Consider the following 19825-nt stretch of genomic DNA (forward strand, 5'->3'; position numbering starts at 1 on the left):
CAATAGTACAGTTCCCAACAACGATATGTTTCATTTAGTTCGCGACACACAGGCACCAGATGAGGAGCAGCAACCTTAGTGGGGACAAGGAGCCCTCAAACAGCAATCCGACATATTTGACACAGATATGACGTTTGGTAAGTGGTTTCAACTCTCAACTCTTTGTCAGATACCGTAGGTTCTAATTTATTTGACCATTATTTTACAGCCGATGCAGGAGGGGTTTAGACGCCAGAGATATAAAGACACCGATTTCTCACTGTGTGGGTCACCAACGACACCTCATGTTGAAAGTTCCTTATTTGCCATTTCCAAAAATCACAACCAAGACATTTTCAAGTTATATTTATTGAACTTGGATCAGTACATTGACAGATACAAAGATTTAATACATTGTGCAGTCCCAGACAGGGTTGAAATCCATTCAAACATGGCAGAAGAAGGTCTGTGAATGTACACACAAACTCAGAGATTTGTGGTGAATCATGTTTGTAGTTTAATTTGGTTCTTGATCTTAATTTCATTCTTAATTATTTTGAAAGGTCCAGATTTTAATCATGTTTTAATCAGCTAAATAATCCTCTCTGATAATTAATAATAATAAAACTAACAAAACTAGGGTTTCATGGATTGAATCACACAGTATTACACACAAGATTTAAAACTATCAGTCAGAACAAGTGAGACATTGACCAGGGTGGGTTTGCTGTGAGATTTATTGATGCTTCGGAACAGGTTGGTTGTGAGCGACTCATGACCCACCACACAGGAGAAAGTGGTGCCGCTCTTCCACTCCTCAGGAGAAACCTTCAGCTGACTGGTCATTGTGTTCCAGCCTCTTCTGGGGTCCTTGGTCACTGGCTGGTTCACAAACCCTGTCTTCAGAAGGGTGTCATTGGCCATCCAGGCCACATAGATCTCTGCGGGAGAGAACTTGGTGACCAGACACATCAAGGTCACAGTCTGATCGGTGTCTACCTCATCCGATGAAGGGGGGAGGAGGTAGACGTGAGGACGAGTCAGAACATGCCCTGGAACAGAGAGAATCTCAGTTAGAATGAATCTTCCAATAATTCCCTCCTTACCCGACACATTCTGGTCTTGTACCAACATGAACAATTTCTAAATCTGAGAGACTTCACTTTATCTGAAACTAAAGGCTTTTCCCTTTCTGTTCATCATTGGGATTTGTGGAGTGGAAATCTTGAACCTGCTGCATTTTACAGCTTCCAGCAAGGTTAGTCTATTCAGTTCAATCAATGGGAGTCGCTGAACACAGCAACTCGACAGAAAGTGGAACTCAGCCCCTGGACTTGCATCATCCTGTGCTGTTTGTTCCATCTCCCCTGGAGCAGGGGTGGCAGTCTCAGCTGTGTACGTGTGAGAGGGAGTGAGAACCTGTGGAACTCCCTCCCACAGAAAGCACTTGAAGAATTATCATCTAATATATTCTCGAGTGGATTGTATATACTTCTTCATGTGAATGGCTCAAAGGATATCTGGAGAAAGCAGGAACAGGAATTGAATTTGGATGATCAACTGAGAACAGACTGAATGGTTGAGCAGATTGAGAGACCCAATGACCTACTCCTGTTCTCATTTTCTATAGTCTATCACCCTGCTGGATGGTGATAAATATGTCATATTACTGAGATCGGACTCACACTGAATTCTGTCCACACGCACCTGTGTCCTTCCTGATGGATTTCTTCACCGGTGTTGGCAAACTCTCATCCTCTATCACACACGAGTACTCAGCCCCACTGTTCCACTCTGCAGCAGGGACTGTCAGTCTGCTGGTGATCATATCTTCAGCTCCGTTGCTGTCTGGACCCACAGTCCTCACCCCATCTTCCCTCTTCCTTCCGTCCACCTGCCAGGTTACACTGAATCCCTGTAAATCACTGTGAACCACCTCACACAGAATGGTCGCTGTCCTCTTTGTCCAGATCTCTTCGAAGGAAGGTTTGCTTAAAGTGACTGAGGGGTGGGTATCTGGACATTCATCTGGGAGAAACGTCACAATTATTATTTCACCATTCCCCAATAGACGAGTTTGTCACTGACATGACCAGCATTTCTGTTCATCTCTGGTCAATGATGTGCCTGTCCCATCAAGATGAGATGAGACCAATCTACATTGGTGAAGAAAGGAATGTCCCCTATTGAGCAGACAGGGTAACCACCCTGAGGGAACGTAAATGAACAAGATTGGCCCTTACATTGTTTTTGTAGTTTCATGGTCACTTGAACTGTTACCAGCAACTTATTAAAACAAATACAGAAAATAACCAGTATTTCAGATTGTGTCGGTGGAACAGGAGCAAAGTTTCAAGTGAAAATATTTCTGAAAATACACTTCATATTTCAAAATGGGAGTAGCAGAAAGATTTACTTTTTGTCACAAATGCTTAAAAATACCTTTTTTCCTCAAGGTGTAACTAACATTTGCCTCTGCATTGTCGGAATGTTGTGTGTTCAAGCCACCCTCCAGAGGCTTCTACACCTTGTCCAGGCTGACTATTCCCACACAGTAGCAGAGGGAGAGCTGCTCTGCTGGAAATTCAGTCACAACTGAGGCACTAATCGGAGGCTGGGATTATGTTCAAAGGCAGAGGGAGGGAGCATTTTGAAGACAAGTATTGGGGATCTCCAGAGTGCCTGTCCAGTAAAATGATCCAGATTCCCCTCAGGTTATGAAAGTATTTTCTGGGATACACTTATTTCTATGATGAAAGCCTGGATTATGTTGGTTGAATGCAGAAACAAACAGATGATTGGCCATTTTTCAGTGCCATTTGAGATTAAAAAGATTAAGGCGTTGAGGGTGAAGGTGAATTAGGAATTCGGCTCACTACTCTATGAGGCTTCACTCACCTCAGCACTGAACTGACTCTGCAGCTGCGGCCTGCAGCCATCGGCACTCACCTCAGCACTGAGCCTGGCTCCGTGGCCGTGGCCTGCAGCCATCGGTCTCCTGGACCGGTTGCAGTGCTGAACCGGTGACGTGGCTGTGGATTTACTTTAGGGGACTCTGCGGTTCAGGTTCTGTTGATTGTTTAAATTTTATTGTTTGCACAACTTGAATTTTAGAATTATAGAGTTACACTGCATGGAAACATACCCTTTGGACCAACAAGTCCATTCTGACCAAGATTCCCCATCCAGACTAGTCCCATTTGCCACTGTTTGACCCATATCCTTCTAAACCAGAGGTTCACAAACTGGGGTGCGCAAACCCCTTGGTTCATGGTCGGGGTCCATGGCATAGAAAAAGGTTGGGAGCCCTTCCAATCCATGTACCTGTCCAACTGTTTGTTCATTTTCACACATTGGATGTTTGACTCTGAATTCTATTGTGTTTCTTTGTTTTCTGACTGTCTGCAAGAAGAGAATCTCATGGTTGTATGTGGTGCACAGACTTTGATGATAAATGTACTTTGTACTTTGAACTTTATCAGTTCCCTCAATTAACTAAGCCAGAACTACACTGTGATTTAGTGTTGACCTTGAATTCATAGCACAATGTAAACAATGTCGATGATGGTGTGAGTACCAGGACCTTACCTGGGACGTTCTTCACTTGCTTCTTGATACTGCTCTTGGAGGGGGGATGATTCACTGTACAGCTGAAGACTGATTCTGTCTTCCACTCCTGTAAACTCACGGTCAGGAAGTGTCTGACACTGAAAGTCCACCCCTGCTCCAGAGCGGTCGGTGTAGCGCTGGTGTTGGAGGTGATCACGGTGCTGCCTTTCTTCCAAATGACATTTATTTGGTCCGGGAAGAATCCAGAGACCACACACTCCAGTGTGGCCGTTTGCCTTTTCTTGGTCTCTTCCTGAGGTGGAGGCAGCAGTCTGACCTTGGGACCTTTTATCTCGACTGGAAGAGACAAGAAAACAGAAATGTCAAACATTTTGACTCATGTAACCAACGCTGGCCAGTTAATCGCTGGTCTCTTGCCCACCTTTGGTACTATTGGTCCGTGCTGACACTCGGGAAGATGAAGGAGATTCCTGAGCAGAGCACTCATACTCCACCCCACTGAACCACTCCTCCACACTGATCTGGAGTTCGCTGAGCACTCTGTATTGGGATCCGTCCCTCTCTGCTTGATGGGTGTGAATTCCTTTAGTTTTCTCCTTCCCGCCCACGTGCCAAGAGATGTGGATATCTTCGGGATCTGTACAGAGAACCGTGCACTTCACGGTAGCAGTCTTGTCGATCAACATCTCTTCAATGTCGGGATTTTGAATAAAGACTGACAATTCTGCGGATTAGAAATGGAAATGCTCAGAATCTTATGGAGATATTTCTATTGGATGTGTTAGGTGAAGACAGATCATCAGAACGTGACAGCTGCGTTTAATACAAACAGAGTACATAAACACCCAGGACTGAATCACGTGTCTCATATTCCTGATTCAGAAAAGAAAATCAGAACAAAGGATATGCTAATTAGGTTTTGAATCCCTTTCTAATAACTGTACCAATTGGTTCACTGTGAGACAGAGAAGCATGCAGATTTCTCAGCAGAGACACAGCTCAGTATATTCTTTGCTTGGAGACTCAGTGCCATTGATCAGTATCAACGAGCACTATGAATCAATGAGAATCCCTTTCTCCACCTGGGCTGAGCTTGGGATTCACTCAGGTTAATAACTTCACATCCTGACATTCCAGTCTTACTGTGGCTGTGCCTCTCCTCATCCCTGCAACCTTCAATACCCACACAAACTTCGGAAAACATCATATTCTTTCAACTCTGCTCATTTATAAATGGGCACTACTTCTGCTGGTGCCTGTGATTTTAGCGTTCGTGCTTACAAACATTGAAGCCTCTGTCTCTCTTGAAATGAGCAGCCATGGTCAGAGTGTATCGTTAAGTTGCTGGGCTGATGAACTGGCAAAATGGGTTCAAATCCCAACCTGGTGGATGGGGGTTTAAATTCAATTCATCAATGCTTTTTGGAATAGAAAGATGTCTACGGAGGTATTTGTAGTTTCATTCCCTGTGTTAACTTCCGGAGAGAAGTCCCATCTGATCCGGCTGGTCTGTGACTCCAGACCTGCAGCAACACGGCTGAACCTAAATCACCATCAGGAATGAGGCAGCAAGTCCCTCAGTTCCAGAGCGATCAGTGATTTATAGGAAATGATAAATGAATAAAACAGCTCTTTGATCAAGTGTTGGGTCACCTGTCCTTTGGGTTAGTGTCGGTTTTGTGTGAAGTTGTTGAGGCCGTCTCCCAATGCACGATCTTCAGTTCATGGTCATTGCAGCTCTCTGCACTTTGTGTACACCATTTACACACTTGGTCACCTTCGGGCACGTGGGTGTTTTTGTTCTTTGACATTTAGTGTGAAGGCTGATTGTGTTTGTGTCGTGGTTGAGTCCTTCAGTGAGACTGTGAGTCAGTGTCTTTGTCTGAAGAAAGAGAAGATGTAACACACACTGTCCAGTCTGACTGGGATGGATCATCTGACAAAGTATGATATGTATTTCTTAACCTTTCCTATTTCAGTAAGATTATGAGCAATTTTCCTGTAAAACAGGAAGTCCATGCGTGCAGTCTAGATGATCATTGTTGTCGTGTAATATCACAAATCTGCAAACCTAGGTGTACACTGAAGGGTCATGGAATTGTGAATCCCAGTTTAATCAGCACTGTGATGTTGTTAAACATGTTTTCTGCAGGTTTCTCAGTTCGGTCCCATATCAGCCTGGTCTTGATGTTCTGCAGTCCCTGGGAAATGTGATCCTCTCATTAAATCTGACCGAGTCAAGATCGCTCCCCTTATTGCTGAATGCTGGTGTTATTCCACAAGAAGTATATAATCCTGTCAATGCTTGGGTAATTCTATCAAAACATTCTCCTTTGGACATTCCTTGGGATCACTGAGTTTCCCTTTTGGACTGAATTCAGTGTCCAGCACATGGAACAATGTAACTTTGCAATTGGACAGCAGACTGGATAGACCCCTGTGTCTTGTCTCACCAATTTGCCTTGTGCCCAACATTATCAAAGGGTCATCCGTCCTTTGACTGAGTCAATTTGGAATTTCTGCCCCGTTCACCTTCATCACCTCATGCCTCACAGCCACTGGGTGACAAATAGATTCCAGTTCTTGCTGACTGGAGTCAGACAGGAAGGAATCTGGCCAAGGAAACTGGAATTGGGATCTGTGTCACACTGAAGCAACAATGTACACAAATGAATGACTGTATGGACAACCAGAAACACAAGAGATTCTACAGATGCTGGAAATGTTGAACAACACACACAAAATGCTGGAGGAACACGGGAAGTCAGGCAGCATCTATGCAGGGAAATAAGCAGTCGATCTTTCGGGCCGAACGGCTTCACCGGTACTGGAAAGGAAGTGGGCAGAAGCCAGAATAAGAGGTGAGTAGAGTGGAGAGGAATACATTCTGTCAGATGAGAGGTGAGACCAGGTGAGGGGGAAAGGGTGTGAATGGGGAGGGGGTATGAAGTAAGAAGCTGGTGGGGGGTAAGTGGAAGAGATAAATGGCTGAAGCCGAAGGAATCTGACAGGACAGTGCACCATGGAGGAAAGTGTTCAAGAGGAGGGGAACCAAATGTAGATGATGGGCAGATGAGGAGAAGTGATAGAATGAGGCGGTCTCTAATATGGCGATTAGAAAAAGAGGGGAATAAAGAACCGGGGTAAATTACTGGAGGTTGCAGAAATTAGAACTCAAGCTATCAGATTGCCAGATATCTGAATGGAATATGAGGTGTTGCTACTCCAACCTGACTTTGGCCTCACCAGGGCAGTAGAGGAGACCATGGACAGACATGTCAGAATGGGAATGGGAAGTCAAATTGAAAACGGTGGCCTTCAGGATAGTAGAAAGTGGAATAGAAATGTGATTGGAGAGGTAGTCAGTTTGAATAATGGGTTTTCTTGTCTCTCTGTTAAATTTCCAACCCAATGGATACCAGGGGCAGGTCTGGAATCCAGTAAGTGGATTGTAATGAAATCAATGACGAATTGTATACACAGCCAATCACTTTATTTCACAGTTTCCTGCTGAACAATGATACTCTTGGGTTGAACCATCTGAGAATGTTGCATTGAGATTACTCTGGTAAAAGAACCTTGGCACAGCCTTCAAAAAACAGCTGGGACAGTTTCCACCTGGAAATGGAAAATTCATAGATTTAACTGTTAGATATTTTCAGCTCTTTTCCCATGCTTGGAAAAAGGGAGCCCCACATATACCCACTCTCTATCCTCTGTATATCGCATCCTATTGGGATGAGGTTGTGTCAGCCATGATAAATGCATGTGCTTTCTGAACCGGGTCAAGGATCTGAGGACACAAGGTCAGAACATTCACTCGAGGATTGGGCATCAATTCAAAAATAATCCAGGCACCTACATTTCAGTGAGTAGACAATCGACAGAAGAGCCTCTCAGGAAACACTGGAAACAAAGTCTGGGGACTAAAGCAAATACAAAATTGCAGAGATACTTTTTGAGGAACTAACACGAGAAGACAGTGAAAAGGGGAAAGGGAGATTTTCTCCAGATTCTAAAGCATGAGATGTGAGCTTTGCTCACTAACTTATTTTCAATATAACTACAAACAGAGACAACTAAAACTATTGAGACACAATGGACAAGTGACCCTAATCTTATACCTTTCCAGCCCAGTAGATGGGGTTAAAGCTGCTGGTGATATGAGTTGATTCAAAGTGCAAAGATCATCTGTACATCACTCAACAAGATTGACAGTAGGGACAGGAATTGTGTGGGAGTATCAGTTAGGTAGTTTAGTGCTGTAAGTTAATTAATTTTTCTTCAGACATTACTCACCCTCTTGATACGTCATGTTGACCTGACCACTGAAACCAGAAAGTGTGTGCTTCACTTCACAAGTATATTGGTGTTTCTTGGTCCATTCCTGCACAGGCACTGTCAGGTAAGTGATTGTTTCAAATGTACCATTAGATCTCTGAGTGGAAGGGAGAACGATGCCTTCTTGGGCAGATCCAGCTTTTTTCCAGGATACTTTAATGTTGTCGGGAGAGAATCCAGATATCACACAGCCCAGGACAGCATTTGCTTGACTGTGGATCACCTCCCGGGATGGAACAAGGGAGCTGAGCTTCGGAGCTGTAACACATTTAATATCTGTCAGTACATGATTGCTTGGCCTATGCTTTGGATTTCATTCCCCCTCATCATGGGCTAGATCCCCAGTTCCAGCCCTCTCAAGAATGTTGTTAATTTACAGCTGATCTGATGATCTGATGGCTCACACCAGTGAGTGGGAGGGCTGGGTGTATCACTTGGGCCACCCAGCAGTGTGTCCCACTATGCTATGATAATGCAGAGAGGTGGGTCATGGGGTTGAGGTGCAGACCTGCCGTGATCTAATTGTTTAATGGAGAATGACTGATACCAGCACCTGTGAGCAGGAGTACATGGTGTGGTACTGTTTCCACTGGTGTGTTTGGGAAACACAATTTTACTTTCCATGGGAAAGAAGAACAGATGGACAGGAGGGAATTATTTTGTTGTAACTGCAAAGGCTGATTCAGATCTGTGAGAAGATGGTTAAAGAAGGGCAGTGGGGTGGATTCCTTCATCACATTCACCAGGGATGCTTTTACCAGAAGAGGGGGCACCTCCGGGTGAAGGGGAAAGTGCAGGAGAAGTGGGGTAAAGTTTAAATTGTTGTTCTGTGTGCAGGGGTACAATGGGTCAGTGGTCTCTGTATGTGTACAGGAGCTGATCTGTAGGGAGGGTTTAGTGGGAGGGGGTGGTGGAGAGGCTCCTGAAATTAGACAATGGAGTGGATACAATGGAGGCAGATCCTGATACCCAGTTTTGTGCTCATATCGACTTTCATACGTTTCTCACTGCCATTGTAAGAGCAGAATAAAGGAGTTAGTTGCCATGCTCCTACATTATCTGACAAAGCTTCCTACTCTAGATTTATGTTCTGACATCAGTGCAGCTTTAAATATAAATCATTTCTGATACTAACGTTGAGGTTGAGGTTTCTGCCACTCCGCTGTCTCAATCTCGTTTGGCTTGTACCCTGCCTTGCAGTAGTAGACTTTATTCCTCCAGTCCGCCGCAGAGACTTCGAGCAAGCTGCTCATCGTGTACTTTGAATTTTGCCCCAACACTGCCGGGTATTTCTTGATTCCAGTGGTGATGTCCCCACTGTTAGTGGACCATGTCTGACTGATGCTCTCAGGCTGATAGTCCTTGACCAGACAGAGGAGCCTGATGCCTTGGTCAGATTCTCTGTTACAGGAAGGTATGATGTAGACTGATGGCACAGACTTGATCTCTGAAATAGAAAGAAATTCACAGACAGTTTCGTGAATAAATGCATTACCGACAGAGAAAGGAGATGTTATATAAAGCAGTAATTCTAAAAATTATTCACCCCATCAAACAAAGGCAATATCACTTTAACACTCAGCTGTGAGTCTGTGTCCCTGAGGTAGGAGGGTGTGGATCAATCCCACAGTGGCAACTTGGACACAGTTCAGTCCAGGCCAACACTTCAGTGCAGGACTGAGGCAGTGACCCAATGTCCGATTGGTTGGATTTCAGTCAAAATACCAAAGTGACAATCTGTCTCTCATCCAAATACAATTCCTGATTCTGAAAAGTCTGTTAGCCCCTGATCAGCAGAGTTTACAGAAGAAGTAAGATTTAGAAGTAACTTATTTGAATAATTCTGATCATTTCAGTGTTGCTGTTGATGAGAGGAGTGATTGGTGTGGATATAGTGGTACCCGGTCTCCAGCACCATGTGTGCAATATAGTGGAGGTTCGGAAATGGGCTCTGCTTCTGAAATTCAACTCAACAGACTACATGATACAGCTGACACTGCCTCACAGATTTACCGTGTGTGACTGAGCAATAATTTCAACCCCACTGAGCCTGTGGAAACTACTGAATAACCGGGAGGGAATGGTAACATGCATCAGAAACGATATAGGAACTGTGGAAATATATTAGTCCAGACTCTGTGGAGAAGTGTCGGCCAACACAACCGATAGTGACGATGAGACTCCTGGGCAGATGGAGAAATCTCAAAACGACATTAGATGTAGGTGATATTCTCACTGAACGACCAGCCCAGACAGTCCTGTGAGGACAGGTTGTGGCAATTCCCAACCACTTCAGGTGCAAAGTACACTTGAAAGCATTGGTTCTCAATTCATTTCACTGGAAAAGGAGAAGTGTTGACTTACCAAGGTAGTTAAAAGTGTCAGGATCAATTAATTAATTGACCAGTTGACAGCTTTGACAGGTGGATATATTGAGGAGATGTGGTTTGACCAGTTGTCAGAATTACCTTTGACAGTGTTGTGGACGGGTTTTGTACTGACCCACCGATGTGACATCATTTACCTCATGATTGACTCTGTCGATGACAGATTGTTCCTGGTGGATGAGGTTAAAATCACCGAAAAAGACTCTGCGAAATGTGGACTCAGCAGAACATGCAGGAACTCTGGGAGTAGGAGACTAGCGGGATTGTATGTGTCAGACAGTGTGAATTGCAGTAGATGAGGGATTTGTTGTCCAACAGTAAGATGGTCAGCAGACACACACTTGCTTCAGATCGATTCTGCTATCGGAAGGGCAGTAATCTCAATATTTGGAGTAGAAGTGGAGTTGTGGGAAGGTCACAATTTGAAATCAGGAGCAAAATAATGAGATTCACTCTGGGATGAAGACCATAAAATATTGAAATCTGGATTTCAAATAGAATAAAAGTAAATCAATAAATAGAACAAGTAAATAGGAATCAATATAATTTAGCTGGTCAATACTGACAGTTGCATTGTTTAGAACCATTTCCAGGTGCCTCTGTGGACTGTGAACTCAGAACATTTGCCTTCCTGAGTAAACACAGTTGATTCAGGTTGACAGGACAGGCAGAACAGAGAAATGGTCCCTTTCTCATTCCTTCTGACTGAGCCTGAAACAACCAGTGAAATGCTGATGTCAGACTCCCCACCGGGGACACAACTTCTGTGAAACAGGGGGACAAGCTGACCTGTGCTGTGGGTGAAGTGTCACAGGAGTGAAAGCACAGGGCACGGTGCCAACTGGACCATGTCCACGCAGACCGGGCTGAATGGTGCTGGTTCTAACCTGCTGGGACTCTCCCCACACTGCTACGCAGGGAAAGGTGGGACCCTGCTGAGTTTCTGGATGCTGGGGGCTTGCGGTGATGTGTATCCGGGCCTCAGCATTAAATAACCTCAAGCAGCACCCTGTGGACTCTGGGTCCAGAACACCCTGACGCTTGGTGCTTGGAAGTAGGTACAGAGGAGATGCCAGGGGTAATTTTTTTACACAGAGAGTGGTGATTGCATGTAATGTTCTGCCCCAATGGTGGTGGAGGCATTTACTATAGGGTCTTTTTAGAGACTCCTAGATAGGTACATGGAGCTTAGAAAAACAGAGGGCTATGGCAAACCCCAGGTAATTTCTAAAGTAAGTACATGTTCGGCACAGCATTGTGGACTGAAGGGCCTGTATTGTGCTGTAGGTTTTCTGTGTTTCTATACTTGGTAATTGTGTGGAGGGGATTGTCTTGTGTCAATTCTGTCATGTAACAGGTTTGAAATGTCTGGGAAACATTAAAGTTGATGTAAATTCCTGTGGCAACAATTAATTTAGCATATTTTGCTTAAAATAATAAATCTGAAATGCACTAAAATATAATAATCTGCCAGAAATCATTCCTGACTAAATCCCTTCCAAAGCTCAAAATCCCCAGTCAGATGAATGGGAAATGTGATCCTTTGTCAGGTCCAGCCTGTGAGGGAAATGTGGAGGTGGATTTCCCAGTGTTACCCTGGGAATTCCAGTAGGACCCGTTGCCAGTGATAGAGTGTGGTAACAGCTCTGGAGGCATCTGTCACTCAGTAAATCCCGGGGTACAGTGGTCTGTGGAACTCTGGGACTGACTCCAGTGTAAGCGGCTGAACATTGGTGATTCCCTTTGGAATTGCCAGCCACAGCCAGCACCATTTCACCCACACTGTCCTCAGCCTCCCAGGTACACAGCATCTCAGGAACGGGCTGGGCAGCTGAGGTCTGAGGAACTTCACTGCTCTTTATCGACGTTAACCCTTGAAAACAACGCAATTGCTGGACCAAGGACCTGGGACCATTTGGACGACCTACAACCAAATAGTGTCTGTCTATTCATCTACGGCACAATGAGGATTCAGATAAGGAGTTCCAAGTGGTGGGGAGCTTTAAGAACTGCAGGCTGAAAGTGACCATTCCTTTCCAACAACACCCAGACTAGATTGTCATGTTGTAGTTCAGTTTGTGGGAACAAGATGCAGACAAGTTGGAGTTTAGTCCCCCCATATGAAGTGACACACTGCAGAAGTACTTGCTGGGTTGGGAAAGGCTCTGGAATGTTCTGGGGTTGTAGAAGTCAATGAAAAAGATGTGCTTTCATCAAAATAAGTTCAGTAAAATAAAACTGGAAACAGGATAGTTGCCAGAAATCAGACTGACAGAGTCTGGTGAAGGGTCACTGATGTGAAACATTAACTCTGTTTCTCACCCCACAGGTGTTCCCTGAGCTGCTCAGTGTTGGCAGTGCAGGAGGCAGAATAATGTCAGTCGGTGAGATTTGCAGCTGAGGATCTTTTACATCCCGGGACCAGCAGGTGGTAAGTACAGTTCTGTCTGGATCAGTGTTCCTCTGGGTCTTTATAAAAACACCCATCAAACTGTCAGCAAGGTGCTGGGTGAAGAGGAGAACTGGATCTGGGTGGGTCACGGGGTGCTGGGTGAAGAGGGGAACTGGATCTGGGTGGGACACAGGGTGCTGGGGTGAAGAGGAGAACTGGATCTGGGTGGGTCACAGGGTGCTGGGGTGAAGAGGAGAACTGGATCTGGGTGGGGCACAGGGTGGTGGGGTGAGGAGGGGAACTGGATCTGGGTAGGTCACAGGGTGCTGGGGTGAAGAGGGGAACTGGATCTGGGTGAGTCACAGGGTGCTGGGGTGAAGAGGGGAACTGGATCTGGGTGGGTCACAGGGTGCTGGGGTGAAGAGGGGAACTGGATCAGGCTGGATCAGCTCAGAAGAAATGTTCAATTAAATGACACTTGAGTATTTGTACAAAATGATTGATGTTGAATCAGTCGATCGGGGGAGATAGTCTGATTTTAGTCTGTATTGTAGTAAGTGGATACAACATCGGGTAGTATGAACAACAGATGGACAATTTTATTTATTCAGCTTTTGGGATCTGGGCTTTGCCGGTAAAGTCTGAATGAATTACACATCTGAGCTGCCATTCAGAGGCATTTGGAGACAAACACATTGATGGGTCAGCAGTCATAAATAGGCTCGAAGGGTAAGGATGAGAGATCTCCTTCCCCGAGGGGCATCAGTAAAACTGAAGGGTCATCATTACTAATGACTGGATTTAAAAACAATACCAATTATTAAGATGTTTTAAATCTGACCACAGATCCAAATCTGCTGTAGATCATGGTGAACTAAGTCATCACTCCGAATCCAACCTTGTGCCTGTCCATTGGATCACTGTGTCCACGGTGTCCTGGACAATATTTCTCCTTCAGTAACATCACCAGAACAGACTGTCTGATCGTTCTCACCTTGCAGTTTGTGGATTCTGCTGTGTGCAGAGTGGCTCCACATTCCCGACTCTACAACAGGGCTGTACTTTGAAACTACTTCATTGCCTGTGAAGAGCTCGGGGACACCATGAAAGGTGTCTGTAAATGTCAGCACTTTATCTCGCAACCACTTTTACTGAATCACCAGCAACACTGGTCAATGTAGGAAAACACTTGTTAAACAAACCAAGTCGAGGGATGGAGGAGGGCAAGAAATTAGAGCAGTTTCTCCGTCTGTGAACTGAGAATAAGCAGTTCATTTGAACAGTAAAGTTCAACTCGTGTCCCGTGAGCGTGTGATGGGACAGGTTGGGGGAAGCTTCACTCTGTGTCTAACCTCTGCTGCCTCTGCCCTGGGAGGGATGGGACAGTGCAGAAGGATCTTTGTATCTAATCCGTGGCTGCCAGGACACCACATGGGAGCTGTAATCTGCATTTAACTCATGCTCTGTGTATTCTGGGGTGCTTGTTGGAAGCCCGTTGAGGAAGAATTTCCCAGATGTACAAGATAAATACTGATTCCATTGAGTGACAGAGCAGAGAGTGAGGCCATTCATCCAATAGTGTCTGTTCTTCCCTTTAGCTGAGCAAACCTAATAAACCCATTGGTCTCTCTGCTCTTCCCTCTATCCCTACAACAGGCAAATCTCCTTCTGTTCCCTCTCTACACTCACTATTGGCCACAACCATCATTCAGGCGGGTGTTCCAGATCACAAACGTTCATCAACAAACCTTCCCTTAAATGCTCCCCTATTACACATTATTGACTTGAACGCTTCCCTCCCCACCCCACCTGCCCCACTCCCCCCCCTCCCCCGCCCACCAATGCAAGGCTGCCTGGAATGTGTGAAGGAATTGTGATTTCAATTCCCTGCCTTACCCTCCTGCACCACTTCCTCATTGTCTTCCCAACTCCAAAATTCTTCCCCACCGTACCTCACCTCATCACCCATCAGGGGATAAAACTAAAACCTTAATCCCATCAATTAATCCTGGGATATCGCCGATACTTTTGCTGTATCCCGGGACGGACCTCACGCCGGATATTACATGATGGGACTGACACCCACCTGTACCCTGGGGATATTGAGCCATCAACCAGATCATACATGTGTAACCATTCCCTCAGATTATGTCTCAATCCCATTACCTTCAACATGAAAGCAGCCGACAGTAAAACCCGATCCCAATAACTTGACACTGAACAGATCCATTGTTGTCACTGACAGGGAACGAGTTCAACTGCACTGAAACGCTCAGCTCCTGAACGTGGCTTCAGTTGGTGCTGAGGATCAGAAGCCAGACTTGAACCAAACACTGAGCTCACTCAGCACAACCGGCCGGTGTCAAGGCACAGTCTGGTGACAAGATCCGACCCCATTCCCCTGAGCCTGTTCCCGGCCTGTGGACAGTTCACTGGTGGGATGGGGTATGTACCCTTGTACTGTTACTGGGCTCTAGAGAAACCCGCCGGTTCGTGGAGATTCATGTACTCGCTCTAAATATCTCACTGAATTCAGTTAAATCACCGAATTCGCCAAAACCGTAAATAAATAAAATACTAGTGCGTGAAGATACAATTGAGAAATTGGTCTTACCTGAAGTCACTGTCAGCGAGGTTCCTCCGCCCCAGTAGTCAAGATAGTCACAGTGCTCCGTCTCCCCATTCACCCAGTGCAGTAACTTCACTTGCCCGTCACATCCAATAATCTCAGCAAAATGTCAACATGAACCCTGTCCGGACCGGGAGCAGCCGCTTCCTGGATTTCCATCCCAAACTCCGTCCTTGTCTCTTCCTGGCGTGTGAATAAAACAGGCATTTTCACAGTTTTCCTGTCTGTGGACACCGGCTCCAACCATTCCCCAGAATCAGAGTCAAATCCTTTTAGGCTTTTAATTGTCCAGAAAGTGACATTTGCGCACAGCAGTCCGAGTCAGGCTTCGGGGATTTGACTCTGGGAAACAGCAATGCGGAATCCGTGGAGACAGACTGCGCTGCAGACGCTCCTTTGTCGAGACCAGTTTCTGTTCAGCTCCCCGTCACCGTGGTCCATATCACAGTGCTTCACCAGAGGTCACAAACCGCCTTCATCACATCCAGCCCGAAATCCAGTGGATCCCAGAGCCGGCCGGCGAATTTATTAAACCCTCCTTCTGTATCCGGGTGTCCCACACAGCGGGTCTCAATCTCGGCCATCCCAGTCCTGAAGTGAAGATGATATAACCCACCGGGACCTTTCACTGGGCTTCCACTGACAGCTCCTCCTCGGTGGTCCCGTTCCCTTCCAGACACATCTCCAGTGGAACTTGTTCCCACTCCCAGATTATCCACTCGGGATCTGATTGATATCCACGGATCCCGGGGTGAAGGCCGGTGGAAGCGTCCGCGGAGCCCAATTTAAAGAGTTTTGTTGTGGTAGGTTTGCGCATGGAGGGACTCAGCATCTCTCACACTGTGCCACCCAGTTATAGTCACAGTGATACACCGCCGTACGATAACCTCCGCCCTTCTCATTGTCTCCCAGCACAGTCACTCCTCAGTCAAACCGCACTAGAACACCAAAGTGTCTCTGATCATCAGTGTTCCTAGGCGCTAGACCTTTTTCTGGAAACTGCAATTCAGGCAACGACACCCGGTCTGCTCGATCGGTGACCCCAGCCCTATTCCTGGTGCTTGGCTCCATGTTACCATCTGAAATGATCCACTGAGTCTTTCGGTTTCCCTTCTCATGAATCCCGATTGACAACCCTCTTCCCAAACCACAGCGACACAGTAAAGCCGGGAAGGCGGCTGTGGCGATCACTATTGCCCTTTTCATCAGCGCGCTGAAGATAGGCGCTCTCGCTGGGTTTTTGTCCGGGTCCAGTCCCGGTTCCTCTCACTGTGTCTCTCGCACAGTAATAGGTGGCCGTGTCGTCCAGTTTCAGGCTGTTCACTTGCAGATACGCCGTACTGCTGTCCTTGGAAACAGTGAACCGGCCTTGGACTCCGGGCGCGTAATATTTATCATTGTTATAGTATACCCCAGCCAACCACACCAGCCCTTTCCCGGTGATCTGTTTCACCCAGTGTATTCCATGGACATTGCTATCGAAGGTGCCGACTGCGCAGGACAGTCTGTGGGACTGTCCGGGCTTTACCACCGCTGACTCGGGCTGGGTCAGCACGATGTCGGAATGCACTCCTGTCATTAAAGAAGAAAAGAGCAGACGTTAATAAATCGTTCCACGAATAAAGGGTCACAGAGATTCCGAGAATCAACCGAAGCCGCGGATCACCCACCTGTGAGACATGACAAGAGGAGACAGAGATAAGGAACGACCCCCATCGCTGTTTGTACTGAGCCAGATCTGGACACGCTGGAAATCGGTGGCCTCAGCTCAGGCCGGCTTTGTCCGGAGCCGCAGTGAGCGCTGTTTAAATAGGGACGTGGGCTGTGAGTGAGAGAGGGAGCCGCGGTTTGAACAGGCTCTCACACACTGAAACCAGAGGCGCAGCTTCCTGTCCCCGCCCACAGCAGCGATTTCAATTCCCCAAAAGATGTTTGTCTCTGCAACAAGCGGCAGGTCAGCGGCAGTGACCAGATCCGGATTAAAGATCTGTCACACTCTGATCGATTCATCAATTTCAGCGATGAACAGTTTGTGTAAACTGAAACACACAGAATCCCAGCGAGAGAGAGTGAGAGACACCAGTCAATGGAGAGAACTCCCCCTGAGAGACATGGACTGAGCTACATCAGTGTGAGGAAAAGGTCTGAAATAACCAAAAAAATTAACACACAGTATTCTGTCTGCACCCAAATGATGAGAATCAATGTCAAACAGAAGGGGGTGGAATATACACTGATCTGAAATATTCTTCCTCAGGAACCTGACACAAGGAGTCTCAATTCTAAGTCCTGAGAAGACCTCCCCACACTAATGTTAGAAATTTTTTTAACCTGTTTCAGCCTGTGGTGGAGCAGAAGGTTTGAGAGAAAGAATTCCCCAGCAGAAGCCAAACAGCAGGAGAAATATTTGTGTTTGGAAACAGAATGGTTGTGAGTCAGGTTTACAGAGAAGTGGTACGGGATGGGTTGGTGAGACAGGGGGAAGAAATCCATGGAGAAGATAATCTGTTTCTATCAAAATTATGGCAGTATGGTGTGTCCCAAATTTGGCATTCTCACTCAAATACAAACATGCTGATTGAATTACTTATCAAATCAAAGCTCACCCTGTCATAGTGATTTGCCATCACTCAGAAGCATTCATAACATCGCCATGGACGGCTGCAACGTGGCCGCAAAAAGAGGTGGTTTGGGCATGGCGTTAGCAAACCCATCCTGTAAAAACCCAGTGTTACAAACATGCCAACAGAAGCTCCAAAGAACACATCACTGGGAGGGAAAGGATATACCAAAAAGATGGGCTACACCTGGGGACTACTTGAAAGATTGAACCAGGACAGAGGGATTTGACAGCTACTGCCAATGGCCTATGCCCCAGATGGGATGATGGGCTTAATCAGCAGCTTTCATAGATTCAGGATCGTTTTGCAGTCAATGAAGTACAAACGTTGTAATTTTTGAAGTGGAGTCACTGGTGTCAATGAGGCAATGAGGGACCCAAATGACACAGAGCAAGCAACCTGAGGTGTTGATGAGAGGCATTGATCGTGTGGATAGTCAGAGGCTTTTTCCCAGAGCTGAAATGGTTGCCACAAGAGGACACAGGATTAAGGTGCTGGGGAGTAGATACACAGGAGATGTCAAGGGTAAGTTTTTTTAATGCAGAGAGTGGTGAGTGTGTAGAATTGGCTGCCGGCAACAGAGGTGGAGGTGGGTATGGTATGATTTTAAGAAACTTTTGGAAAGGTACATGGAGCTTAGAAAAATAGAGGGCTATGGGTAAGCCTAGTAATTTCTAAGGTAGGGACATGTTCAGCACAACTTTGTGGGCCAAGGGGCCTGTATTGTGCTGTAGGTTTTCTATGTTTCTGACCTGAAACAGCAAAGGAATAAAGAGAGTCAGACATTCTGTGATGCTGGTTGAAGGATCAAAGTTCAGACAGGCAGTGGAGAACTTTTCAAATCTTTTGCCTCTACTGGAAAGGCAGTACTTCACTGTTCACTGCCTGGCAGGGCCAGCCTGCACCAGGGGCTCCAATCTCTGCAGAGGAACCATAATCCACAAAGAGTGGAACAAAACTGACAGTAATCCCACTGAGATGGGTAAAAATACTATGAGTGTCGGGAAAGGCTCCAGGATATCTCACTGTCACATCCTCACATCCCACTGTGGTAGCAGTCGATACAGGGCAGTGACAGCTATCAGAAAATGAGGAGTAGATGCAGGGGGAGGGGCCATTGGACCCCTCTCACCTGCTATTTCATTCAATAAGATCATCACTTACATTTTAACTGAAATTAAAATCATATCAGTAAAATATCTGTTGTCTTGAATGCTCTCAGGGACTGAGCCTCTACAGCCCCTTGAGTCAAGAATTCCATAGATTCAATGTCCTCTAGGTAAAGACATGCTTTCCATCTTGCTCTTGAATGATAGAAATTTGAATGTGTGGCCTTTGGATCTAGACATCCCGGCCAGCAGAAACATCCCCTCAACATCTACCCTGCCATCACTCCAGAATGAGATAGATATCACACCACTCTTCCAAACTCTGGCGAGTGGAGGTGTAGTCTGCTTCACCTCTCCTCACACAAGCTTGCTGTGCCAGCAATCAAACTGATGAACACTGTCTGCACTACCAGTGTCACAAATCTATCCATCCTCAGGTAGGGAGCCCAGACTTGTACTCAGTATTGTAGAGTTTGTTTCCCCGTGGCTCTCTGTAATTGGAGATACATGTCTCTGCTCTTCTACTCAGTGTTGCCACACCTTCACGTTAACTTTAGTGATTCATAGACAAGGGACAGAGTTACATCTGAACAACACTCTTCAGTCTTCCAATCTGAAAACAGTATTCTGTATCTTACAGAGTTGTTGACCTCACATGTTCCCAGATTATATTCCATCTGCCTTGTCTGGATCCATTTAGTTTTCCTGTCTGTATGCCTGGAAGCCTCACTGTCCACTTACACACAGCACACAATGATTCCTACCATGTTACATATCAGTGCACCTCGATCCTCCCT

General features: G+C 46.0%; 1 gene segment (V, D, J or C); it reads right to left on the reverse strand.

Moving 5' to 3' along the window:
• Positions 1-330: 330 nt before the first annotated feature.
• LOC140716306 (Ig heavy chain C region, membrane-bound form-like) lies at positions 331-15882 on the reverse strand. The segment is given in 8 exon segments: positions 331-1031; positions 1687-2007; positions 3568-3885; positions 3971-4273; positions 7849-8148; positions 9026-9337; positions 15284-15395; positions 15769-15882. Coding segments are annotated over 8 exon segments (2166 nt in total).
• Positions 15883-19825: the final 3943 nt, after the last annotated feature.

The sequence above is a fragment of the Hemitrygon akajei genome, chromosome 25 (genome assembly GCF_048418815.1).
Source record: "Hemitrygon akajei chromosome 25, sHemAka1.3, whole genome shotgun sequence".
Taxonomy (NCBI): Eukaryota; Metazoa; Chordata; class Chondrichthyes; order Myliobatiformes; family Dasyatidae; genus Hemitrygon; species Hemitrygon akajei.